Source organism: Stigmatopora argus, chromosome 15 (genome assembly GCF_051989625.1).
Source record: "Stigmatopora argus isolate UIUO_Sarg chromosome 15, RoL_Sarg_1.0, whole genome shotgun sequence".
NCBI lineage: Eukaryota > Metazoa > Chordata > Actinopteri > Syngnathiformes > Syngnathidae > Stigmatopora > Stigmatopora argus.
Window position 1 is genome coordinate 8,109,658 of NC_135401.1, and position 27,838 is coordinate 8,137,495.

Here is a 27,838-nt window from a genome sequence, read left to right on the forward strand (position 1 = left end):
TTCTCCCAAATATGTTGCCATGTAAAAGGTTTACTCTGCTTGAGCGGATGTTAATAGACCTCAGGGGGCTTACATGTGTCAAACCTAAACCAACTTGGGACCGCGTGTGATACTATAGACACTTATAAACAGCATGCTGTTTAACGGTTGGTACAGTTTATGCAAGGAAAGGATTTGTTGCACTAAGCTCCCAAAACATTTGTGTCGATATATTACTCACAATAATAGGATCTTGTGTGATCATCCTCACTGAGTTGTACGTGTTAGAAAAGCTTAGAAGGTGGTGGCGGTGCTGAGCGGGGCTTTTTAACTCTCGCCAGAATCTTCATGAAGTTCACCTACACAATGAAGAGCAAACAAACAAATGCTTAGTTCTGAGGGATTCATTCATGTGTTGTTTTTATTATGGTTTGCAGTGGTAAAGAACTTTACGGCTTCTCTGTTGTGAAAGGCTTATTTACAGAGGGTCAAGATATGATGACAGTTGTCTTGTGTGCCGCTGTCAATCAAAAGCTATCGGAGTTATTTTTAAATCAATATTATTGATAGTGATTGTTTTGATAATTGATTTGATGTATTTATTGAACATACATGTAGTATGATTCTTGAGATTGTTTCATGTATATTATTTATGTATTATTATTTCTTTTGAATGCATGAGGTAAAGACATTTGAGAATATGGGTCAAAATATGGTAAATGATAAATGGGGATATATATACATACATATATATTCACACATATACATTATATATATATATATATATATATATATATATATATATATATATATATATATATATATATATATATATATATATATATATATATATATATATATATATATCCCATTTATCTACACCACATGTGTCAAAGTGGCGGCCCGGGGGCCAAATCTGGCCCGCCGCATCATTTTATGTGGCCCGGGAAAGTCAATCATGAGTGGTGACTTTCTGTTTTAGGATCAGATTAAAATGAAGAGTATAGATGTATATTAAATTTCCTGATTTTCCCCCTTCCGTGTTTTTAGTTCAAAAATCATTTTGTAACATCTAAAAATATATTTAAAAAAAAGCTAAAATAAACATTGTTTTAGATCTATAAAAAAACGGAATATTCAGGGCTTTTAATCCAGTTCTTTTAATCCATTTATAAAAAAAATTCTAAATATTATATCTAAAATGGTCCGGCCCAAGTGAAATCAAGTTGACGTTAAAGCTGCCCGCGAACCAACCCGAGTCTGACACCCTTGATCTACACATTGTAAATATATTCTAGTTAAACCGTGACCCATAAACAGTTTGAAACATCCCCAATCTGTATCATAAAAGTGAATGTTCTTTTGAATATGTTGTTGTTTGAGAAAATAGGTATTGACTCGATAGCACCAGCAGTCACTTCACCTCATAAATGAGGTCAAATTACTATATGCTTCCATATGGATTCATTTCCTAATTAATAAGTCATTTGAGAAGCTTTCATGTCAATAGTCTATCGTCCTAAACAGTCAAGTAGATCCTTAACATTTCAAAAATACTGGTTGAGATCCTGTTTGTAAAAGGTATTTCAAGATAGCAGATATATTGTGCAATGAACCCCCACGTAAGTGATATGTATGGTATACCACAAGGCAGGGAAAAACTACATTGTCTGTGCCTCCAAAAAGTGCATAAATGTGGCATAAATTACCTTTGTAAGGGAATGCCAAGGCCTGTTGAGGATTCGTCCTTGTGGTTGTTTAGTTTTTGTCGTTTTACTGCGAGTCCCCCAGAGGGGAAAAAAACTTTTTCTAAGAGTCCGTGACAAGGTGGAGATAGGAAACAGCAGCCCGATATAGAAAACGAGCAGACAATAATGGAAAGAAAACATGAGAAACTTTTTAGAGGTAGATGGCATTTTATTGAATGAAAAAATATACACAGAAAACCAGACACGCGCGCGCACGCTCGCAAGTCCACGTAATAATAATAAAAAAAATAAACATGATACGGACAAGGAAGCAACAATCGTTGCTCCTCAGTATCTCAGATCTCAGTACCGGTTCTCCGGACGTGTGCCGTTTCAGAACCGAACTTCACACCGATCCCAAGGAGCGTCTTGACGCGCACTTGTCCGCACCGCAAGTTTAACAAAGACAAACAAACCTTCCCTTTTTTGCAAGTTCCAAAAAAAATGCCATGGAGGGAGGCACGTACATAAACAAACTACGAGTAGGATTTACGAGTCGTAACATTCCAAATTATGCAGCATTTAAGTTGTTTTCTAGCAGCAGCAGTATCATCTCTTGTACATGCGTCTTTTGCCGGTCTACACGTGAATGACCAGTCGCTCCCGGTAGCGCTGCAGCCAGTCTCTGAGCTCCGAGATCCGGTACCCTTCGGGTCCCCTTCCCCCCTGGTAGACGATCTTGCCGTCCTGGAGGATGTAGAGTCTATCGAAGTAGGCTCCGTAGGCGGCGTTGCAGGAGTTCTCCATGCCGTCCACCACCACCGGGCAGCCGGGCGCCTCGGAGCGCATGAATTGCGCCGCGTGGAGGCGGTCTTCCAGGCGCCGGTGCTGGGGGATCTGATAGGGCGAGTCGGTGCTGACCCAGCCGTCCGACGGGTGCGCCTCCTCGATGTACACCAGCACCGAGTCGGCGATGTCGGCGTGGTCCCGCACCAGCCCTTGGAACGCCTTGAGGCGCGCCATGAACGGGGGTCAGGTGCAGCTGCCGAAGTTGAGGATGAGGGGTCTCCTCTCCCGGGCGAAGTCCAGAATGCGCCCGCGCCGCTCGTCGTCCAGCCGCACCACCTCGGTGTTGGGCGCCCCGCGGCCGAGGCGCGCCGCCTTCAGGAGGTCCAGCTTGTGGCCGTGCCACACCGCCTTCAGAGAGTCCATCGTGAAAAAGCGGTTGGAGTCGGACACGCACAGAGGAGGGTCCAAGACGTCGCTCTCCTCCCGCTCCTTCATCCGGAGGAGAAATCTCCTCCGGATGCAGAGAAAGTCGAGGAGCCAGAACATGAGTGCGGCCAGCAGGAAGCGCGGCAGCAGCACCAGGCACACCAGCGCGTTCTTCACTGCCTTCATTGTGTTCATCCTTGCAACCAACCCCCACCTGCTGCCCCGCGCCGAACCCCCGGAAAAAAAAATGTGCGTCTGCTTGAAGTTGGGTGACTTGCAACTTCCCCTCTTTTTATAGCAGCCACAGGTCTGGAGGATGCACACCACGCCTCCTGCACAGCGGGGCCGAGGCCTCACATGGCGGGGATTACCTTCTGTTAACTCCGCGGCTAGAGAGCAGTCAAATGACGAGAAACGTCCGAGTGGAAGAAAAAAAAATCAATGAAAATGCTCGACTCGTGCATCGTGTGTGACAACCACTTTAAAGGTGCAAGAGCGCTGGGATTCATGAGTTGCGCATCACTGGCACTCAACAGACAATCTTCTGTACCTGTATTGAAGTTATAAATGACTGGTATTGTACAGACTTCATTCTGGCAAATCCCAATTTCAATTTGTCAAACAAGCCTAAATAGTGGTACTAACATTCCCCTCAAACAGATGAAGTCAACCAAAACAATAAAAAGTAGACCTTCATAGTCACTTTTTTTGGTATTCAGTCCTCTATTGCAAAATAGTAATACATGAGTTAAATGCATTTTTTTAAATTGCAAACTCCACACAGACTGAAAGGCTGGATTAGAATCTTGAATTCAAATCCACAATCCCTGAACAATGAGGCGCTCGTGCAAATCGATCATTTAAAAAAATGGTTTTCTTGCTGATACTAGTATTCATCCAAACAGAATCACCAGGGCTCCCCCCTTGTGATTGACCACCAAAATAAGCAAATCCATAAATAATCACTACAGCAATGTTTTCATGTTGAAATTGCTTCCTCTTGAATGAATATTATTAAAGATATTAATAATAATAATAGTAAAGACAAAACTTCCACAATAACCAAATGCAATTTAAAATATTTTTTCAAGCAGCCAGTTCCACCAGAGGTCTCAAAAATGGTCTTAAGGGGTCGCTATGGGTCCAGTTCCCCCCAAACGCTCATCCCACCACAGTTTAACCAGTAAGGTATTTGCTAAAACAAACAGCACCAGACTGAAAACAACTTGTAAGATACCTGAATTGTGAAACGATGTCATATTGTTAAATTGGAATGAAATCATGCACCCACTGGGGCCCTATGTTGAGACCCCAGATTTCCACCAATGGACAATTTTGAGTCTTGATTGCAATATTTTCAAATGTGGAAGGAGCTGAAGTACCCGGAAAAAAAAATTCACAAGTGAAAAACAAAATGCAAAAAGAAACTGGAAGTAATGAAATACAAATAATGCTGTGATTTTTTTTAAATAAATTGAGTTACAAGTTATTATCACTGTTAATCACAGCCATTGAGGTAAAAAAAAGTATATTGTGTATACCGTATTTACTGGCATATAAAGTGCCTACCGTATAAGCCTCACCCTTAAAATTGCTGTATTTTACAATTTCTCGCGTATAAGCCGCCCCCTGATTCACAATTTTCACCTCCATATTCATGGTTTTAATAGGGAGTAGTACAAATGTGTTACTTTGACGGGAATATATATACACACAAATATATACATACACACACACACACACACACATTCCTATGGTCAGCCATACAGGAACCAGTGTGTAATCACAAGCACCTCAAAATATTCTCTAACTGCAAGGGTAATATTTGAAGTTTGATTGTTTTTGACTGGTTACTGAGAATTCCGTTGTTTATTCACCTGACTTCCATGCAAGCAGAATGGGTTTGGTTCCCCCTCAAAACATTGTGAATGGTTGTCTGTCTCTATGTGAGCTGACGGTGCGTGTGGTTGTGTCTATGTGAGGTGTAGTCTACTGTCTCCAGGGTTTAATACATTGGCTCCAGTTCACCAGTGATTCTGAACAGGATAAGAAGTATAGAAAACAGATGGATTCATGGCCTCATATTAACATTAATGGGGAAGGTGAAATGTAAACACACGTTACACTTGGATTTTTTACATTTTGACTTTCATGAAAAAAATGTAAAGTGATCTTAACCATTTACCAGTACAATTCGGTCCATTTTGCTTTAACATAACTGCTTCTTTTTGGATTATGTAGTGCACAAAAGCCAAAGAACAAGTAAAAATCCACAACCTGCATCGAGTTTGAACGATTAAAAGAAACTTCAAAAGAGTTGGTCTCTCCGCTGCCCTTTGCCAACACTGGCGTGTCAACTGATCATTGACGGCTCGAACATTGGCATTAACATTTGAAACAAATGTCGAGTAAGGCGCGTTTATTTAATTCATTTATCCCCCTCACCCCCTCACAGTTATACACCATTTTGAATTCTAAATTCTTTCATATCCTCCCTCAGCGTGTGTTTCTTGTGAATGTCAACTAAAGGAACATTAGCATTTCAAAGAAATAGTCCACACAAACTCGTGCACACACACAGGGAAATGTGGACATTTCCTTCGCAAAAAAGTCTGATGGCGCATTGCATGTCTAAAGAATTTTAAGGCACGCTCAAGAGTCATTTTATATTTGTATATGACCTAAAGAAAGACGATAAAGAAGAAATCTATTTGCAAACCACACTATGTTTTCAAAATAGAATTTGTCACCACAATTAAAGGGACATAACAGAACTACTTTTGTAAAAAATGTAAGATGTTTTGTTGTTGTTTTGCAACCAACAGGCATCCCATTTTTCAAAGTCAGTTTAAAGACATAACTAATAATCCGGTATGCAAACTGATTGGCTGATAGAGAAGAGGCCAGATGATACTAATAAGAACCAAGTACAAAGGGATTCTTAAAACCAAAATAATCAATTAATTATCATAAAACCTTACTGGAAGAGGACAACAATCTTGAGTAGCTTGGAATCTTGAATTTTTATAGCAGATGCAACAATGTTTGAATGACAAACTAAGGGCTAGGAGGGCAGGGAACAGAAGGTCTGAAAATCTCACAAACAGGAAATTACACCAATAAAAACACAACATTATCAGCCAATGAAATGCAAAGTTTCCTGAATGAATATTATTTCACCTTTAAATTATTCCCGCTCCCTTTTGCCGCTAAGAAACAGGAAGCCCAAGAAAGTAAAAGAATATGTAGAAACACAAGGCCAGAAAAAAACTAAAACTTTAACCCCAAAAATTATTAGATGAGATGATAAGTTCATTCGCATGAATTCCTTTCCTTTTCTAATCACTGTTCAGGAACAAGAAGTTCAAAAAACACCAAATAAGTGACTTAAAAAATATTGTAACAAGATGGGACTAAAAAAGTTCAGCAATATCTGCTATTTTTGTTATTGAATCCCTTTATTGGAAATCCAGCCCTTTAAATAACAAGAGGAAAGAGCCACCAGCAGCAATTCATTACCACAAAACAACACTATTATTGCATAACAATACGGCCGTTTTATTTTGAGACACGAGTTCACTGATTAAATTACTGATCGGGAAGTGTTTACAACCAGTGGCAACAGGGTGACAACACAAACAATAAAAATAGAACATACTCTAATAAAATCTGCAGTCTGTTGTTTGGGAATGAGAAAAAATGTCTTAAAAGAAACAAGCCACTGAGCCGTTCAAGTCTGTCTGCCGATCATTCGCACAAAAGTGTAGCACTCCTGACAGCGTTGAATCTATCGATATGTATGATGTCTGGAGAATAAACTATTATTACACAATTGGACTCTTCAACTAAAGACGATGGCAAGTGGGAACACAAGCAAGAAACGGGAAACCCATAACAGACACTGACTGATGATGACCAATATGGGTCGTCATTGATGATTCTCTGTTCATGGCCATCTATCACGCCAAATGATAAATTGTCAAACTCTTAAATGTACAGATGGTACTATCATAGGGAGTTTGATAGCACTTGAAGTTAAATGATGAGTGATTGAACACATGTTAAAGCCAGATGGTTAATAGGTGATTAAAAATAAAGACTACATGGAGGGGCGGGGGGAGATTTATGTAATTCTCCGGGAAATTAATGTTCCAGTTCTAGTGTCCGTTTGTTTTTTTTAAATAATAGACAAGTCTTTTTTTAAAGACGCAAAAGTTTCATACTTTCACAACTGAGGTGTCAACAAAAGATTACTGTTGCATTCAGATCACTTATATTGTTTGATAGATGTTTCACTAACCCAACCAAGATGAAGTCATCTGCTGACTCTTAATTCTTAATTCTATTTAAAGTAGGTTGTCTTTACTCGTTATTATATGGTCATGATTTATTGAAAATTTGCACGCTGTGATTACAAATACAGCGGTGTGTTTTTTATCTTTTAATTTTTTTAATTAAAACGAATGAAACTTCCCGTAAAGATAAATAATACTGGAGGAATTGTGAAAGATACCGTGACATATGCGTGAAAGGGCATATCGACAAATCAGAAAACTGACCAAATGTTTCGGAAATGACAAAAATTACAAAAAGGGTGATTTATGGTGTCAGAACAGTTGGACTTCAATGAGGTGTAGATTGTTGTTGCTCGTTTTTAAATAGTTTTCTTCCTAAATAATGATGGATAATAAACCTCTAAACAACATTCTCTTAAATTTTCACTTTCACAAGCTTAACTTGGTGGCCTCCATCTGAATATTAAAGGGTTGCCATTTTGTCCAACACGCCCACAAGATGAATGGTAACAATTTCTGTTATTTCGTCCATTCATGAAAACAATTTTTAAAAGAAAAAGTTGTGTTTTGACTCCTAGCAGCACAAAAGAGACTCATTAAAATACATTGCGATCCCCATTAAACATACTTCTTACTATAAATACAAAGATAAATCATTAGCAGCATATAAAAGATTATTTTGACATTTGATGTATTGATGTCTTTTGCTTTTTCTTTTCTGCAAGTTGAGGACAATGGACATGTGTTTTTCTAGGAAAGTTTCCAGTCATGTACTACACTCCTTCTTGGAAATAATCACCAAAACACAACAGAAGTCCCGCTGTGTTTTGCAAATTTGAAAAAAGTTCAAGATGGTGAACCCCCCCACAACAGACGTGCATCATGGGGCACCTTCCTGTAACAATGAGAGTACATGAGTCTATCTTCACCTCCTCACCATCTGGTAAAAGGCACCCACTGCCAAGGACGACAAGGGCTAGTGCAGAGCGCAGTCTCCGATTGGCTACAATTTCCCGCAGAAAGCCTCAAAACTTTAATGTCTCCTTTTGCTTGAGGTCACGGGATTAAGTCATGAGTGACTTTCAATCAATACATAAACAAGGCCCAAGAAAAAAAGACACCTGTTCTCATTCCTGATCTATGATAAAGCCATATTTCTAGGACAAATTTTTCCAAATTGGATAACGAACACTATGTTAAACTTTATTTACAATGCGAAGCAGTGTAATAATTGTCATATGGCTGGCGCCAATCACCGATGTAAATTTTCAAAGAATAACCACCAGGCATACAAAAAGCGGTAGAAGAAATCCAGCCACAAATGAAATGCATGACATTTTGATTATAATCAAAATCTTTTGACATTGCTTATTCTCCAATAGCAGAAACAGATGTAATTGAATACTCAACAGAAGCCAGAAGAAATCAATCAAATACTAAATCTTTTGTTTCCAAAAAGTTGCTGAGAGCTAGTAATGTTGTAAATAACAAAAAACAAGGGACTGTGTAAAACACAACAGAAGCAAAAGTCATCCACATGATTTTGGAGGACATATGAGCTTGTAAATCAAAATATGTTTCCTTCCTTCACTATAATTTACAGATATTCTCTATTTCACTGACTGCAGGAAGAAAAAAAATTAAACATGCACGCGGAGTTAATCCTTTAATTTTGGCTGAAATTAGATTTTGCCGGGCATACCAACAAAAGGCATGATAAGATTACAGATATGATGCTTCCTTCATTCAGGCTCCAAAATATGTGAGGCATATTTTTCAGAAAAAAAAAACCCATCAAATTGCAATTTAAAAATATGACTATGTGGCAATAATCCTCTGATGGAAATCAAATTTTTACAAGATTATCTTGAGTGCATTTCCTCACAATTTAAGACAACACATTTGATCTAAGAATCCTTCTCTATCTCCCCTGTGGCTCATTAATGGGGATGTGTTGATCACATTTTTTGCACGCGAGTCTGAATCACCCGATTTTGAGTCCTGATCAATACAGTGGTACCTCAAGATACGAGCTTAATTCGTTCCGAGACGGAGCTCGTATGTCAATATTCTCGTAACTCGAACGAACGTTTCCCATTGAAATGAACTAAAAACAAATTAATTCGTTCCAACCCTCTGAAAAAACAACAAATATTGGATTTGATTTTTTTTTTAATTTCTTCTAATTGCCATCTATTAACAAAGTAACAACTAGTGGTTTAATATTACTAAAATGTGTTTAATAGAACTAAAATCAGACGAATTTCGCGGAGGGTAGAGCGAGGGACATAGAGGGAGGCGGGGGGGGGGGGCCTTTTTGCACCATTGAATCGTAATATAACATAAACAAATTTAAATGAACTTGGATTACGATGCAGACACTCAAAGATAATTTTAATCTAACCTTACACTAAACTTAATTCTAATTTTGTTATACCATTCTACCGGCCCGGGTTGGCTCCGTTTGCCCCGCCTCCAACCTGACTTTTAGTATCGATGGGCTGTTTGCTGTTGTATTCCCTTTAAAATATTCCGAAAATGATGCACACAAATTTCCTCACAATAGGATAACGCACGACCACTTGCCAACGAGAAGTAGTCTTGAATTAGCGATCGCTCCGACAACAGTAGCTAACAGGCTAAGGGGGGGAAAAACACTGAAAAAAATGCAACGCTCCGCCCAGTGCTCGCAGAGACATTACAAAGAGGGAGTTGCGACCAGAAATATTACACGAGGAGTTGCGGAGCCAGTGCCCCTGATGTTCTTATGAGCAGCCAACGAGAAGTAATATACTATACTGCTCGTATTAGCGATCACTCCGGCATTCGCGCTGAGTGACGGAAAAAAACACTGAAAAAAATGCAACGCTACGCCCAGTGCTCGTACTTATCTGTTATACACGAAAGAGATGCGGCAAAAAAGACAGTGCGCTACAATGATAAACAGCCTCTCATGTCTTGGCCACCTGGCTTTCTCGCATCTCAAAATTTTTCTCGTATCTAGAGATAATTATTTGCTCGAAATTGTACTCGTATCTCGAAATGCTCGTATGTAGGGGTGCTTGTATGTCGAGGTACCACTGTACTTTAGTATCAAACAATTGCTGCTAGCGCTCCCAGGCGAACTGGATTGGACATCTGTCATTCACACTCGCAGCCAATGAGTTCAAATGAAACACTACTAAATTCTTTTTTTTAAATTATTATTATTACTATTATTTTCTAGCTAATTCTGATCTGAAAATGATCGGATCGGGCTGGATTTCCAATCACATGATTGGATCGGGGAGACCACTATCCTTAATCCTCACATTAACTAAACCTAGTATCCCATATACCTCAGCTTTGTTTCACATGTTTACAATCTGATGAAATTGACCATGAGAACATAATGTTCGCTATACAATGATGCTATGCATCCAGGACTTTGAGGAGAACTCTGTTCAGCATCTTCACATCTGGACACACGCATTAGTCATTATAGGCTCAAGGCCAATCACTCTGCTTATTTAACAAAAAGCACTCCGGGTTGAGCCAGCACCTGGTAGACTGGTTAAATTCTAATCTTTGGTTACAGTAAATCCATGTCATATTTGACTGCCGGGTGGAAGGGCAACATGCGGGAAAGATGTAGAGCGTCTGAGTCAGAAAACAGACGGTCCGAGTTCCATCGTGGCTTGCTATCGCTCTTTGCCATTCACTACGCCAGACGCCCAATCCTTTCGACTGGGAGGGCTAGCAGCGATCATTGGACACGAGATCGGGAAAGACAACTGTAATGACTCAAACATCTGACCGGAATGCTCACCCTCCCTCAGACTATCACAGTTGTTTTTGTTTATTTTCTAGATGAGCATTTGAGCGTATTGTTGTTGTTGTTGTTCTATCCCCTAAAGTGAGTTTTCCTCCTATTTTCATCACCCCCTTTAATTGCATCATCTGTTACTTTCTTTGCCTTTTTTCAACAAAAAAAAATAGCAGAAAAAATTGTTCCCACCTGCTGTGACTAAATTTGCTTTGAGGAATTACTCTTTTGTTGCCTCGGCTGTGAACACCACAAGGCGTATTCTCTAACCTTCTTAATTTTACCTCCTATAAACTTTGCTGGAGTTCTTGGCAGTGACTCTTAGGTTCAAGCGAGGACAAAGTAGATCTGGGAAAAGGTTTTTTTTTTTTAATCCGCCTGCTTTACTGTTTGACGGGGCATTGTTCCAGAAACCACAACTGATGAAATATCTCAATGACTATACGACGAAACAGAGTTTTAACTAGCTTCAGTTGTGTCTACGTTCCCTTTCAAGTCTCTCATTGATAAAAAAAAAATAAAAAGTAAAAAAAAATCCTTTTACAACACTATCTAAAAATGAATAAATAAAAGAAAAAAAACACTTGAATTTACGCTCATCTTGAATCAACTCTCATCTATCTGTCTGTGGGTTGTTTGTATCACCGCAACTCCGATGTCAATGAGGGATGGCCTAACATGATAATCTGTTTCATCTGGCTAGTCACAAACTCGGCACTGTCGGAAATTCTTAGACACTGATTTTTTTAAAAGCTATGCCAATAACAAAAACAAAGAAAATCTAACTTCCAAAAATACAAGTGCCAATTCTAATCAATCGCGCTTCCTCTAACTTTTTAGTTCCATTTGAAGGAATATCTTATTTTCGTCCCACAAGTAAACGACAGACAAATAAATAAAACATAAAAAGTGAATATCCTACCTAGGGACAAGAAATAATTTATTTAATCAATTTGCTGCACTCAGATTTGCACAAATGAAAACAGGTTTATGCCAGGTAAGGTACGTTCATGTGTTAAATTCTTTCAATAGAATTTTGCTCTCATTTTTGCCATCTTTCATTGCTGGCTCAAATTTAAGAAATGTGGCTTTAAGTATCATACAAATTGTTGCAGAATAACTCAATACAGCACCATTGGACTTCTATGCAGAGTATAGCAGTGATATCATGACGATCACTTACAAAGATACTACTCCCTTAATTCTTGTTTCTCAGTGCTGTTCTCTGATCTCCTAGGGTTACTAGCAAATGCTCACACAAGTTAGTATCTGAAGAAGTCACTGGCCTTATTTGAACTACTCAAGTCATGGTGATGGTGCGCCTGTCGGAGGGTGTCCTCATGTGGCTTCTCCCACTGAGGCCTGTTTGAGCTTATTAGTGTGTGCCCGTCTGTACACTCATTGATGCCAGTCCTCGGGACAGATGGTGGCAAGACGGGGTGAGAGCTTGTGCACACACAGACGTGTTTAGTGTATACTCGCACGCACGCACACTCCTTTTCTCTTCTGCCTTTTAAATCTCTAAAATGTGTCTACTTCTGTCAAAGCAATATTTTTCATTGATCTATCGCGTTATGTTGTCAGAGTGTACGCCATAGTTTTGAAAGTGATTATCTGTACTTTCATCATTAGGTCATGGGTCTTTACAAATATCATGCAGTAGTAGCAGTAATATTTTTAATTCAATTAATAATGTAAAAAAATAAGCTTAATTTAATCACAAAATTTCTATTTGAGGTAAACATTTTTACAATTCGTTTTGTTTATACTTTTTACCATTTTATTTTTGTAATGTTCTTTTAGTTAAGGGAATCTTTAGTATTAAATAATAAAGGAAAACAAAAATAAAAGTTACAGCTATTGACATTTTGCTTTTAACCATGTCCCAGTGATGTATTGCACATTATCAATCCAGCAAATGTATTAAAATAAAATATTGGTCGTTTTTATGTTTTCCCTCACACATTTATGTCATTTTCTTTTTATTTATTTTTCCCAAATTACAATAGTGAAAATCAATGGTTACATGGTTTACTTGTTTATCAAAACATTTTGCTTTTAACTATGTCCCAGTGATGTATTACACATGATCAATCCAGCAAATGTATTATAATAAAATATTGGTCCTTTTTATGTTTTCCCTCACATATTTATGTCATTTTCTTTTTATTTATTTTTCCCAAATTACAATAGTGGAAATCAATGTTTAAATGGTTTACTTGTTTATCAAAATCTAAATCTTCCAAGAGGAGGGAATAATAGCTCCGCTGTCCTCATGAGGTCATTGTGCACTCAACAGTGTTTAATAGGATGTGTTTTACTGCCTGGAGTTGTCTCTGCGGGGTACCGCTGAAGTGCTACTCCAAACATCAACTGCCAGCGTTTGGGATGCGAGAAGGGATAGGAGGGTGAGGCAAAAAAGAAAAATCTCGGAGTTGGTCAGATAAAGAGAAGAAGGTTCGTGCAGATGCGACTGGAAACAGGCATTGATAACCAATTGTCCCCCTACAGAATATTTCACATTCTAGGACCCTTTTTCCCTCTATTGATTCTGAATGGTCTAAAACATGGCCGACTTTAAAGAAAATGAGACATTGTGTATTTCACTATCGTAACTGTTGAAACGGTCTCTTTGATACACACTGGTTTGATGTCAGGATAGATACATTCTATGTCAACAGACCTTTTCAGCACTCCATTGGTCACAAATGTTTGCAGAATTTGGAACGCTGTCTTCTGCATTCACATGTGAATACTTTAAGGCAGCTGGCGATTTTCATCTCCTGCATTCCTGACAGTTTCTGACTCCGTCAATTATCCCCAAGGTAAATTCCTTTCATGTGAGTCTACCAGGCAGCATCAATCATCACACATGATACAGTTTGTATCCCGGACTAATGCCAAGAAAAGCATACGATATCACCCCATACTATGTAGTGACTATACTGCAATATCATAAGCTTTGCTTCGGGGGGCCAGTATGCGATTTCAAAACAAACCTGCTCATTTCTTCCGAAAACAACACGGAAACATATTGTTTTGGAGGCATATCACAAGAGCTCTTTGTTACGTCCATCAAAGTCACAAAGTCGTTTATAAAGGGAATTCACTTGTTTTTATGCCCTTTAGTTGCAGAAAGCAAAACAGAATTTAGATTCACAGTTGAGCTGAAAACTTCTAAAATCAAAGTGGTCTCAAGTGTGGCTGCGAAAAATGTAGTAGTCTGAAAAGGGGCATAGAAGCACCCTTAAAATAATTGCCGAACCTCCCAACCAGTGCAAAACAAAAGCAAGTTGGAACGGTTTGTTTGTTTTTAACTCTTTCAGACCACTGTGGTTATTGCTCATGCATGGATATAAAGCTTTTATTCTGTTACTTTTTGGACCATATTTACTTCAAGTGTTTGTGTCAAATTCAAAGTTGTGTGCCTGAGGCAGCTATCTAAACGTAATTAAGAGCGCCTGCCATGTTACAAACTGGGGAGAATTCCTTGAAAATGAACACAAATGAGAACAATATGGTTTGAAAGGCTTGGCAACAGTTTAGTGAACCTCAGCTACTAAATAGGCTATGGGTTAAGTGTTTTAGATGAAGGTTTTAGACCAATAAAAAGACAAAGAAGTATATCTTGGTGCATGCTTTACCAAAGCGCAGATAGCTGGGAAAAAAAATAGTTGATATTTATATTGCAAACAGGACTGAGGCCAAAAATACTAACATCAAAATGGGTAACAAAACTGATAAGACTAACACAATGTCTCAAAAGAAAGGCCTCAACAAGAAAACTCTAACCTCAGACTTAGTACAACAAGTGGACTCGTGTATCAGAGACAATTTGACGCTGACTGTTGCATCCTCTCGGGCATTCTGCGGCATGTCATCACACAGCCTGTGTTTGGAGCTAAAATTCACACTTGCATATGCTAAAGGTCAACTAACACGTACTGCAAGTGCGTACTAGAGGAAACAACTCACCAGCCCAGCAGCTTATGCTAGTGCATTTTATTCCATCATGATGCACATGCGCAGCTATTAGTAGGGCTGAGCAATCCGGCTAAAAAAAGGATGAAGATGTTACTTTTATATTATCCAGTCTTGACTCTTTTCATGACTGTTTTTTAATATAACTTTTTATGTTGATGTTTGTAATGTTTCTAAAGTTGTGTGTGATGTTTTTAAACTGTTAGTTTTTACACAAAGGTGTTTGTTATTATACGGTAGTATCAAGCTAAGAATTTTTGTATTTTAGTGCACAGTGTGTGTTATTATCTTAACTCTACAGATCGCCTCTCCTAGAATGTAATAAATCCACCTGAAAACCACCTTGACTCTTTTTGACGGACTCTAAAATTTTCTGAACGAGACAATTAGCCTCGTCAAGTGCTTGATAATATTCTACACTCCTGATCACTGGGATCTATCTGATAATTTTTTTTAAATCTGAACATTTGTCTCTTAAATTTCCTCAAATCTAGTCGTTAGTAATTAAAAGATTGGAAAAAGACGGTTAAATCTCGAAGCTTTTGGAGTCAGTATGACCATAGGGTGCCTTGTGTATACACAACGGTAGATACAAAAATGAAAAAAATGAAAGACAAAAACAAAAATTTATCAACTTGCCATCATTTAAGCTTCTATTGAAGCAATACAAAATGCTGCTCGAGATTGTATTGAAATCTTTGAGCAGTTTCCTAAAGGTGCAATTACCCTACAACGACTGGATGAACAGCTATTGGGAGGCCATTTGCAAAATGTTACCGATTATGTTAAATTATCAAAATGTCTCGCTTGATCAAATAACCTGAACAACACAATTTATGTCATGTAGTTTCCAATCTGCATGCTGTAATTTAACCACCTACAACACACAATCTATATAGTTAGCAGTGTCGAAATGGCGAACACACGATTGACATACACACCATTCAAAAAATGATGTAAAATGAAGGAATCTTAAGAGTTATCGTGTTCGTTTTTCTCCTCAAACCGAGGTTGTAATCATTGTGAGGAAGACATTTAATCGGCATGAAAACTGAACTTCCATACACCGTGTTTATCAACTGCGCCTGTGCTGATTTGTGACCATGAGAAGGTGACAAGCAAGTGTGGCATATTAGCAACAAACAAACAAATGCAGCAACATATCTATCCTTCGCTTGTGCTTTGGCAAGATAACAATGTAAAGTCCCTTCAAGAGGAAGCAAACAGACCCACAATGACCTGTCATCCATGAAAAAAAACGCAGTTGGGAGAATCTCTCGATGAAAAAAACATGATTGCAAAGCTTGGGTTTCGATCTGCTAAAAGTTGTTGTCAACCTCCTCAGCCTCCTACAAAGCACCTAGAAACTTTTAGTGCAAATCATTGCATCCTGATGGTCTGCTTGCATAATGAGTGCACACAAGTCTACCCTATTTGCTAGCGTGTATTTCTGTCATTGTGGAGGAGGTGAGAGTTTTTTTTTAATGGAGTTAGCGCCACCTACAAAGCAGCCAGCGTGCTATTGGAGCTGTCTGTGAGGAAAATGTATTTTTTTAAAATATGGCTTTAAATAACGGAGTTGATTTTTTTAAAAAAGTGCAAACAAACTATCAGACACTTTCGGGTTTTGTGTGCTGAGGGGAACATTTTTACTTTAGAATTAGTGAATTGGGCCGACTCAAATTGAAAGTCAGAGGAGAGGGGAAGTTTCAGTTTGGTTTTCAGTCAAATCTTTCTCAATGTTGGAATAGTCCTCATCTATATATACATATTTGTGGAAATTGCTATCAGCAGCAAGACCGCTCCAAACATGACCGAGCTTCTTCTCTCTGCTTTTTTTTTTACATACGAAAGGGCAATATTTTAAGAAGGGTTATGTTAAGGTCAAACAAAGGCATAATAAAATGAAACTGATCAAATTTGGAATTTTTAGAGCAGAATTTAAAGTAAAAACAAATTCATATTGGAAACACACCGGCTTCTAAGGCTTGTATTTTGTTAGTTTGCTGTTGTGTTATGTATCGACCTTGTGTTCCCTCAAAGAAATTTGATTTTATATTTTTATTTTTATTTATGAGACTTGGAGAAGACATCTACTTGTGTTTAAAGCCCAAGAATCAGCTGGAAATGTTTAGTTGGATCAAAATTTTAAAGGCAATTAGAAAAATCTACTCTAAGTGTGAATATACTAAGGTCTGCCAAACATCCTAAGCAGATTTGGGTGGTCTAGCATACCACGACGTGTAACTTAATACAACCCAAACAAACTCCTTTTATAATTTGTAGCATTTTTGTGTGTGGTGTGCTTGTGGGCCGTTAGTTCAACCAAGGTCTTACAACACATCAGAGTTTTGGTTTGGCAACTGTTGTCGAAATATGTATTATGCTAGTTATAAAGCCAAGTTGTGATGTCATGCATCATTTTTAAGTACAAGAACTGCAATTCTACACTCAAATGAGACGTTCATGGTGGTGTTGTTAGGGTCTCCATTTAGTCTGTTATGATTTTGGTTTGATTCCTTGATACGCCTCGTTCTTGTGATTGCCCCATTTATGTCACCGGTGGTCTGTCTACGGCGTAGACAGAACACAGGTGATAAAAACATAGACTGTACGCCACTTAACTTCTCTACATTTTGTGCTCAGCCAGGTTTGTCATGTCTTGTTATCTTCCGTCTATTTAAAAAAAAGCTTATAGTTTGTAATCAGGCTGTCAGATCGTTGTCAGTCAAGATGAGTCCCATTCTTTGCTACATATATGTTAGTTGTCATAGGAAAGTTTTTGTTAAATCAATATAGGAGTTGCTCTTAAAGGCTCCCTGTTTTCCCTGGATTTGGTTCCAATCCTTTGTCCCTTGTGCATTTGTTTTCAGCAGGTGTATTGGCAAATAGAATGTTAATTTTGTATTCAATTGCTTAGGATTGTTGTTTTGAATGTTTTTTCTAGACTTAATTCCATAAGGGTACAGTGAGTCAAAATATATTCATGAGGTCGTGCAACATTTCGTTGACACGACCTCAGTTCTCGTGTGGGGGAAAAAAAATCAAACAATTATTCTGTGAGGAAGTGATTATTTTGCATTATTTTGTTTTTCAATGTCATCACCCACGTTTTTGTTTTGCACTGAATGCAGGAGAAGCAGTGTCAAGTTGTGATCTAGCCATGTCCTTGCAGAGTCAATGGGATTTATCGCTGTGACGCAATGCAGTATTTTTGGGTTCCTTGTTCCTTACACTCTCTGAGCCAATGCCTCCTTTTCCCCCAAACTATTACAGGTGGCTTTCTTTAGCCAGCAAATGACTATTTTTGTAGGGACGCAAATCTGCATACTTGTGTACCTCTGCTGCAGTTTCCAAATGGAATTCCACTCACACATTTCGAGTCCAACTCATCGATGTCACCAGTGCTAACTTGTTGACATTCTGTGAGCAAGCAGGGGGCTGGGAGGAGGTGGCAATGGAGCAAAGAAAGCTAATTCTAAGCAGAACGATACAGAGGGGAGGCAGCTGCGCATTCGCCGTTTCATCTCTAGCCGAAGTTCATATGAGGACACACTCACACTCACTGCCTCAGGATGAGCCAGACTTATTTTGGAAGGCAGCAGACAGGAAAGGAGAAGGGTTCATTTCAGTCATAAAAAAAGTAAAAAAAATAACAACTGCACCGCATCAGACAAGCTCTGTTTTTTTTTTTAGAGAAGATAACCTATTGAGCCAGGCTGCAATGTCAGTTAGGAACACAGACCAAGTCAAATCCGAGACTGATGCAATAAGCGAATTTGCATGCATGCATTATTGAGTTAACAATATAAATGTGGTTTGTTCGGTCCGATTACAGTAAGTGAGGTGAACCGCACTGCACCAAAGTTCACAGAGAGCATCTCTTGAAGTGGTCTCTTTGATTGATTGATACAAATCAGGAGTTCACCCAAAACCAAATGACCAGCACTAACAGAGAAATCTCACCATAGCTTCTCTTAACCAAACCTGACAAGTGTGAACATAGTCACAACCAACTGCACTATTTACCTGTGCTTTCTATTGTCATTTTCACTGTGGTCTTCGGTCCGTGCATTGTTCACAATGGCAGACTCAATTTGTTTGTTTGGCATCAAAGTCAATAGTAGTGACTGTTGTTCGAACAAACTGCATTAGTACCACAGTTTAAAACTAAAACGGATTAAAAGTTCAGAATTTCTGTGGTTGTTTGAACCCTAGTCCCACTAGAGGTTATTTGCAAGTGGACCGGGACTTTACTGCCATTACAACAAAATTGATTAAAGTGTGAACACAATTAAAGCAAACAAAGACTGATTAAATCGCTCACAAGCTGTGGATTTTTGTTTGCACTTTGACATTGCTCTGTCTCCTTGAGTCATACACTGTTAGTAGTGAACAGTCTTCAGCTACCCAAGTGTATTCAGATGGTAGCATTTACACCTGACCTAATGAACTACAATAGTGCACAAGGGAGTAAACAAACAGTAGTTTGAATTAAGAGGCTTTACAAGAGTATTTTAAAACATTGAAACGTCTCTGCCTAGCAAAGTCCAATGACAAAACCAACATACACCCCCAAGGGACTGTGTATTTTAGGGGTTACGCCAAGTTTAATGAGAAAGCAATTACAGTGAATAGTCCTATATGGTCCTTAGTCTCTATTTAGTAGTGGAGGCGGTCCAGAAATACGAATATGCTGACATTGGCAGATATTTCATTAGCAAAAAAAATCCTCTTGACTCAATAGGTAAAATGGGAGTTTTGCTATAACTCGGCAAATAAGCACAACATTTTTGTCAGTCTTTGTACTTGTTTTTAGCGCTTGCCTCGCAACATATTTTATGAAGCAAATCATGAAAATGACTTCACAGGACACTAAAGGAGTGAAGCCCAGATTTTCCTCATTGCCAAAGACTAATCTCGCAACCACATCAGTGGTGGGATGTTCTCACAGTTTACCACGGATATGTAGGAACCATAAGGGAAAGATTTTGGGGTTGGCGTTGGATCCTGTATGCAGTAACAACACATCAGAGGCGTAGAAAATCGCTAAGGGAAGGAGTTCATCAGAGACATGGCAGCTCTTCCGTGATAATTGTCTTGACACTTAAATAGCTAAAAGGCTACAGGCTCGGGGGAGAGGTGGCCCCGAAAATAATGGGAGGCATGTAATGAGAAGTGGGACGTATGTAGGGGGCTTGTACGTGCTTTGCATGGGAGTGGGCACTTTTAATTGTTAGCTTGCAATCTAAACATTTACGCATTTACACGTCGATTTGGAATTTGCATCTATCCCATTAACGCACAACTGTAACTAACAACAGCTTTTTTAAGGGCTCGTGCAATTTAACTGAGAAAAGTGCCTCTGAGTTACCCCCATATGTACTGCATTAATTATTCCCTTAGGTTTCCTTAAACTTTCTTTAACCTACTGTATCAGCGTCTTTATGGAAAGTGGAGGGTTGCTAACCTAAATCAGCTTTCTTCCCCCTGCCCTCTCCTTTGAATATCAGCCCGAGTGCTTGCCCTTAGTCTAATCAGCTGAAGAGCTGTTTTTGTGAGCAAGAAACCACGGTAGCCCCTCACACAAAATAAAACATCAAATGAGAGGAAGAAGAAATAAAGAAGTATGCTAATTCATTAGCAACAGCTGACCTACTTGATAGGAAAGTTTAAGGAGACGTTTGCTTTTTGTGGACATCCTTCTTTTGTACCAAAGGGTGCTTAGCTGTGCTCCAGAATGGCTCACACTAAATTAAACATGAAAGGATAATTGATGACTAATCACTTTTACTGTGAGGTGAATACAGCCCAGCGTCAGTGTTTTTGTTAAAAATAGGAGTAAAGGCATGTTTTTGTGATTTGCTGTACACCGCTACTTCAAGAAAAAAAGAAATTCCTAGAAGCCTGTGACTTTTACTGGAAGAACACTAGACAGCATGATGACTCACTTCAGTTTGGCTGGAGTGGTTCGGATTTGTATTCTTGATAACGTAAAAGGCTGCTTTTGCTTTCCTCGTGTGTCGTCTTATTTATTTATTTTGTCTCGCAATTAAACCCATTCTCATGCAGTCTCCTGCTGTGCCATCAAATGGGAGCTGATCTAGTATGCTGCCTTGAAATCTGATTGTATTTAAATATGGCAGAATTATTTTCCAGACCAAACAAAATCAGTGAGACATTCAAGGAAGACTGTTACTTATTAACTACATTTGATGTGTTGCTTGGGTAGAACTGTCCATCTTAAACGTTCTTTAAATATTTGGGGTTACATTTAAGATGTTGCCACCTAGAAATTTTAAAATGTTGTTAAACAACATGATAGTAGGAAGCAGGACTATTGGTTATTTAAGCCGTTAAAATTTCTCTACATACAATTGAGACAGGTTTATAACAAAAACAAATATCTAAATTTATTACACAGGTTCGTAAATATATTGACAAAACCACTGTTCATAGACTGCACAACAATACACATTATTGGAAAACATTTACGATTGGCGTTTTCAGCCCAATGCCAGAAAAACAACAACAGAACATTTCCAAAAATGCATCCAGAACTATTGGAATTGGATGCTAATCATGGCCTGGCTAATTCATTGTGTTAATGGATTTCCACAAATCCATCAAAACCACTATGGTCCAGGAGCTTCCCAGGGCTGGGTTTCAAATCAAGGGCTTAATGTAATTCTCAACCACAACAGGATTTGTGTTAGTTCCAGAGGGGGTCATTGAGGTGAAGAGCTGTTAAATAGTAGTGTTTAAATCCTTCCTAAGCCAAACCTCCACAAGTCCTAGGCCCCCACACTATCTGGACTCATTTCACCTCAAGGTGTGGCATGAACAACGTGGAAAGCAGCACAAGAGGATTTAACACAAACCAAAATGTGTTCCACATTGAACACATAACACAGTTTTACGTGAATATCAACGATAAAACGAAGGAAAAAACGTACAAACTTCAAAAGATAATTACAAACTTCTATACATGAGTGACTCAGTCTGCGTAATATGAGGGCCGTGTGAATTAAACACTATTACATTGAAGCAGAAGCTTTGAGGCTTGCCTGCATGCATTTTGGTCAATTCCAGTCTTGCCTTTTTCTAATTTACACACAAGGTTAAAAGTGTTAATAGCCCTCTGACAAAACCACAAAGGTCAAAGAGAGTTAGACAATCCTTCTGTGTGTGATAAGCGAAATAGGCTTAGTTACATTTTAGTGCTGGGTTAAGTTACCTGGCAAAGGATGTCTTCAATGCAGGGATACAGTGTACAATGAAATTTCAAGACTATCAATGTATGTATTCTACAAAAAAAGTGAACCCCAGTGTCTGAAAAGCTTCATGTAATTCCTAAGTCAGGTGTTTGCAAAAGGATAACAACCCATAACACTGGTATCAATACCCACGAGTGCAAAGAGCAAAACATTGGACTACTGGGAAATTGGAAATTGCCAACTACCAAGCGTCTGTGGAAAGTGTTGAAATACGTGTTCTGGAAAAAAAAAAGTAGCTTTCGTTTAATAGATGTACATAACTCACATGTTTTAGGGGACAAACTGAAGAAACCTTCACCCAAGGGTGAAAAATTGCATTTGTCATACATAACCACGCAGATTTACTTAATACAGTCTAAGACTTTTTTTTTCTCCAAAAGATATTACGGTCTGCTTTCAGTTCCCACAAAGGTCAATGTGTCCTAATACATCAGTTAAGAACAAGAGGTGGGGGCCCAGTTAATACCTCAACAATGGCACAAAATGAAATGGGAAAATCAATCAATGGTAAAGCTCTATATATGTACAAAAGAATCCTGATTAGATTTATACATCCACAGCATGGATAAGACAGGCTGCACGATTACAGCAGGTCGTAGGTTCAATGGTCCAGAAACTTCATGCTCGAAGCCTGCTTTCAAACCTTCCAGATTATGAAGGGCTTTATGAAAGCATTTTACTGTCATTTAGAGCAAAAAAAAGACGAAAAGAGAAACAGCATCATTAGGCACTACATGGTAAGATAACCTTTAGCGGAATGTGCAACAAAAATGAATAATTCAAATGAAACAACATTTTTCCTTAGTTGTTGAATCTTAATACAATGTTTCCTCCGTTCAAAATGCATCATGGAGTCCAGCCATCAATTTAAAAAAAAATGTAGATTGTGCTCAAATTTGTCAGTAACTGGAGACTATCCTAGAACTATTTCTTTCCTGAAATAGTCAATTACAGGCCACATAGATCCATAGTCAAAAGATCTGAGACACTTTCCACCCATGAGGAACTCAGCCATTGACATTTACAATCACACCGTCAGTGAGTGTGGACTGAACCTTCACTATAAGTGACACGCTAGAGAATCCATCCATCATCCATTTTCTATACCACTTAACCTTACTGGAGCCTTTCCCAGAACTAGTTCTATACTGGACTGTTTGACCATCAATTACAGAGCACAAAGAGGTAGACAAACATTGGCACTCACTTTTACACCATCACATAGGACTTGAACTAAGGACTTGAACCCATGCTGTCTGAATTCAAGTTTGGCATGTTTACCACTTCACCATCATTGACCTGGAGAGGCCCATTAAATAATAAGAAAACTCTGTTAAGACTATAGCAAGGCAATCATTTCTTTAGAAATTGTGTCTGGTGAGTCGCAGCTCCATCGTAAGGGACTGGACAAGCAAGTGAAATTAAGTTGAATTGTTATAGTGTTGCTATGGTCTAGTGTACATTTCGATGGAGTGAATAATGGAGAATGACTGTGTAATTCCCACTTAAAGAACTCAGTCTCAAAGCTTGGAAGTGCATGAATATTCAATGAGGAAAAATGCTTTCATAATTTCTTGCCTTGTTTAGTCAAGTCATTTGTCGACCAAATCTAGTGGTCCAAATCCGAAGAACTGCACTAAATTTGGCTACATTTCGGATTCAACAAAACAGACAATGTTGAACCTGTGGAAAGTCCACCAGCAGCAAACCTATTAAGAACCCATGGTGTGGTCCGTCTCCTTGGAATGAATAGCATCAAAACAAAAGCAGCTTTGTGGTATCCTGAATGCATAGTTGGCAATGTATCTTCATCTTTAATTCCTGTGCAAGTTATACACTGTCCTGCTACAAGGTCATTCTTTTTATACAGCCACAATCTATAAACCCTGTCGAAGAAGACTTTTTCCCGTTACTATTTCCCTGCACAAAACATACAGCGCAATTATTATTTTTTAAATCGGTGATGGATTTTGCGGTCTTGCACGGTGATAGCATAAGATTTACGATTGCCAAATTGTAACCATTAAGTGGCATTGAGAGCTTTAGGAAAGAAGTAATTAAATGGTAGCTAGATAATGTGTCTTTCGTTCGACAGAACCTCAGTACGTTCCAAGGAACTTTTCGTAGAAAACCCCCATGGCGATGATCATTTGCCCAGTGCAGATTTACCTTGAATGAACCAAAGTATTTGGCTCTGGGTAGGTGTGGGCGAGCAAGAGAAAGAGGGAGAGATACACTAAGCAGGCTGAGCAGCAAGAGACTGATTTATAATTAGAGCGAATGTCGGTCCAATACCCCTGCTGTTCTGCTGATGGCTCCATTGCACTGAGACGTAGCTTTTCTGCTGTGATCTTCATTTGAATTCTGCAACACGACAACATCTTTTTTTTTCTCAGCGTACACATGGCCTTGGATTTCGCACACAATGAAGACTTTGAGCACTATTCTTCAAATTTTGGATGTCCTTCTCCGTACCCTGATTCCAACTCGATATCAGATTCACACGTAATGGAAATGTAAGCAGTTTTACGAGGCGAAATCGAAAAACATAATGAAATAAATCTGGATGAGAGCTTTGCGATCAAATAATAAAGTGGAAAATTGGATACTATTCTATGATTAATTGATTTGTGGAGATTTGAGTTTTTAAAAATATCAACTTGAGTTGCAAGTTGATCAAAGATGGTGCACTGCAGCATTTAGAACATGCAGACAGCCCAAAAGGGGGAGTGTGATAAGCGGCTGCAAAATGGGTGGGGAAAAATACTCTTGCAAGTTTTCAAACAATTCTGCTTTATCGAAGTCATTCCACGCTGCAGAGAATTCGGTGCAATGCTTTTTGGGCAGAAATGCTTCAAATTAGCCTTTGGCTATAATCTCACATGTATATGTTAATATATATTGTCGCTTTATTAAATAAATATACCTCAAACTCAAAGAGCATTGAGATTTTCAATGTCATATTCAAACTTATTTCTTAATCAATAAATATTTCTTTGACCATTTTCTTCTCTTTAGTAACATTACAATATGGACTTATTGTTGCCATTTCTATTTTAATCTCATAAGACTTGTAAGACTTCTTGGCAGGTAATTTTCCACGGCACACAGGTTAGCAAACGCTGCCTAAACTTATCCATTTCCTCACATAAATATCAGCTTTTCAGTCAAATTAATAAAAGTCTAGTTAGTTTAGTCACTTTCTTAGCCAACAACCTCAACTGTACAGTTTCTGTAAAAGTCAGTTTAACGTCCACGTGTGGACATCACATTTTTTGTTGTCAAAGACTACAATGTTACATTTTGAACTACACAGGCCTGGCGTCCACTTGTGATGTGGACATCATTTTTTTCAGGAACTACATCATGTAAAAAGATAATTCTTTGTTTTTACACTCATCAGGTCACAATTAGCCTAAATATCAAAGAGAAAATAAAAAAGCATGCCTTGCAAGAGTTTGGGTCTTAGGTTACTATAAACAAACCAAAAGTTTATCTTTGAAAGGTAAAAGTATTTGGCAATGGATCAGGTCTACCTAATATTGCAGCCCATGAATGGAGACAAAAGGCAGATCATTCAAACTTCAACACAACAACCCGACCAACTGGGACTTTCTTCTCGGGATCGCTAAGTTTCTAGCAAAAGAGCCCCTGTTGTACAACACTGTGCTCTGTCAACTGTAAGTGATGTGCTGGGTGGGGACATATGAGGGGTCAAGTCCAGAGCATGTGTGGTAGCATAGAAGTCATAGGGTGTGGGGGTTGGGTACATGAACCCAAAAGGGACCGACCGGGTCAGAAAACAGCTTGTATGTGGGAGGCGAGCATACCGTATAATCATTAGTACACCATGCTGAACATTTTGTACAATGCTAACTCAATTGTGACATTCATATCATTTGGCTTCAGTAGAAATCATGCAGGAAAACAAAGGAAGATCAAGAAATCTAATTTTTACACTTGTTTTTGCCATTTACAGATGCTTGTTGCAAGGCAAATATTACGGTACACAATTTCTACACTTTTATCCCAAACTTTGACTTTCTTTAAGAGAAATAGAACAACATGAAGTGAACTGCAGTTACACTGCAGCCCAATTACTAATTCACACAGGATCGGAAATCTTCAAAAAGTTTATAATTCTTCCAAGAATCAATCCATTTTCAATGCGCTTATACAAGTTCTGACACATATTCCAGCTAAATTCCTCAATGGATAAAATCACTTTGCAAAAAAATTTCCTCAATGGATAAAATCACTCTTAGCAAAATAGGATTTTCCAGTTCCAGTTGGTTATTTGTTTTTTTTTTATATCTACATTTGTTTAATGATCTGTTTGCCATTATTGTGGGGAAACTATGAGGGGTGTTTTAACTTTACTATAAGTACTACAAGATGAATACAAATATTGCAAAAGCCAAAAACATCAAACAAATCTTAACACTGGTAACAATTCCCAATCGATTTTTATCTGATAACATCGCAAAAACATAGAAATTCAAGATCAAATGTACTCACCAGTGCTGTATATTTTTTGATGAAATCAATTGTCTGTCACTCCAGTAATAATGTGTTGATTCATTAGCAGAGGAAGCTAGTTGTTGTTATTGGAAGTAAATCAAATCCCTTTTTATTTACAGCAATGTTGTTGACAGATCTATCAACACAATGTCCAATTTTTCTGCAAGAAAAAAAACTGTTTAAATATTTTGTCTTACATAAATAAATGCATAGAAAGACACTTATATAAACAAACCTCAGGATTTTTTATGCTGCTTGCAGCCCTTAACTCACTCACTATCATTAATAGTTAAAAACAGATATCAAATCTATTTTAAATTGCAAAGCTGGAAATTAGTGATTATGCTTCACTCACATTGACAGCAATAGAAATCCAATCCAGTTTGACCGGAAAGGAGGAATCGAACAAAGGCTGGCAGGTGCCCAGTCAAAATGGACTGGATTTCCATAAATTAATAACACAAATAACAATAAATCAAGCCACTTCATGTCCTCTGAAAATCAAGTGATCAAATACTCTTTTCGATCAGCTGATCGGAATGGGGGACATACCTATTAGTTATTTACATTTATGTGTTTCAGAAGAGGGGTCTCCAACTCCGATCCTTGAAGGGACAATCCAGTTTATTTTCCATGTTTTCCTCCTCAAACTAATCTCCAGCAGATCCTGATAATTTGTTTCAGGTGTGATGCAGAAGGGAGATATGCAAACAATTATATCATCTCGGTGAAAATAGGCTTTTTTTAAAAATATATATAGACATTGATTTCTAATTGAAATACAAACAAATCATGATGCCCAAAATCACTTAGCGGAAACTTTCGTTTGGTTACAAGAAAATGTTTGCAATTTAAAGATGCGCTATATACATACATAATCAGCAGACAGATTGATACAAACAGACGGACAGTCGCGTGTGAAAAGCTCCTTAAGTAAATTAAATAAAGAAAATCAAGATAAAATGAGAGGCAAGAGTTAAAACGTGATGATTAAATTACCCTGCTGCCGATGTCTGGGAGATTTGGGGATTGTCATTGCGACCCACTCTGTTACTCTTTTCCTCACCTCAGCTGCCC

At 38.3% G+C, this 27,838-nt stretch overlaps 2 protein-coding genes and 1 long non-coding RNA gene across 8 annotated transcripts in view; all 3 read right to left on the bottom strand.

Annotated features, from left to right (window-relative positions):
- begain (brain-enriched guanylate kinase-associated) overlaps positions 1 to 313 on the bottom strand; it is a 77,351-nt gene extending 77,038 nt beyond the window's left edge. For 5 of the 6 annotated variants that reach the window (XM_077620914.1, XM_077620920.1, XM_077620919.1 and 2 more), the window contains exon 1: positions 221 to 313. The gene's annotated coding sequence lies outside the window, so the exon portion shown is untranslated. The remainder of the gene's footprint in view (positions 1 to 220) is intronic. The other variant, XM_077620915.1, reaches the window with a different exon arrangement.
- Positions 310 to 27,838, bottom strand: LOC144089777 (uncharacterized). Its single transcript, XR_013305176.1, has 4 exons — positions 27,761 to 27,838; positions 27,314 to 27,428; positions 26,759 to 26,921; positions 310 to 338 (listed from the first exon to the last, which is right to left on the bottom strand). It is a non-coding gene; the product is annotated as an uncharacterized LOC144089777 (long non-coding RNA).
- On the bottom strand, positions 1,927 to 3,312 carry dio3a (iodothyronine deiodinase 3a). The gene has a single exon (XM_077621062.1). It carries the CDS (start codon positions 3,075 to 3,077, stop codon positions 2,307 to 2,309), a length of 771 nt encoding a protein of 256 aa, XP_077477188.1. The 5' UTR covers positions 3,078 to 3,312; the 3' UTR covers positions 1,927 to 2,306.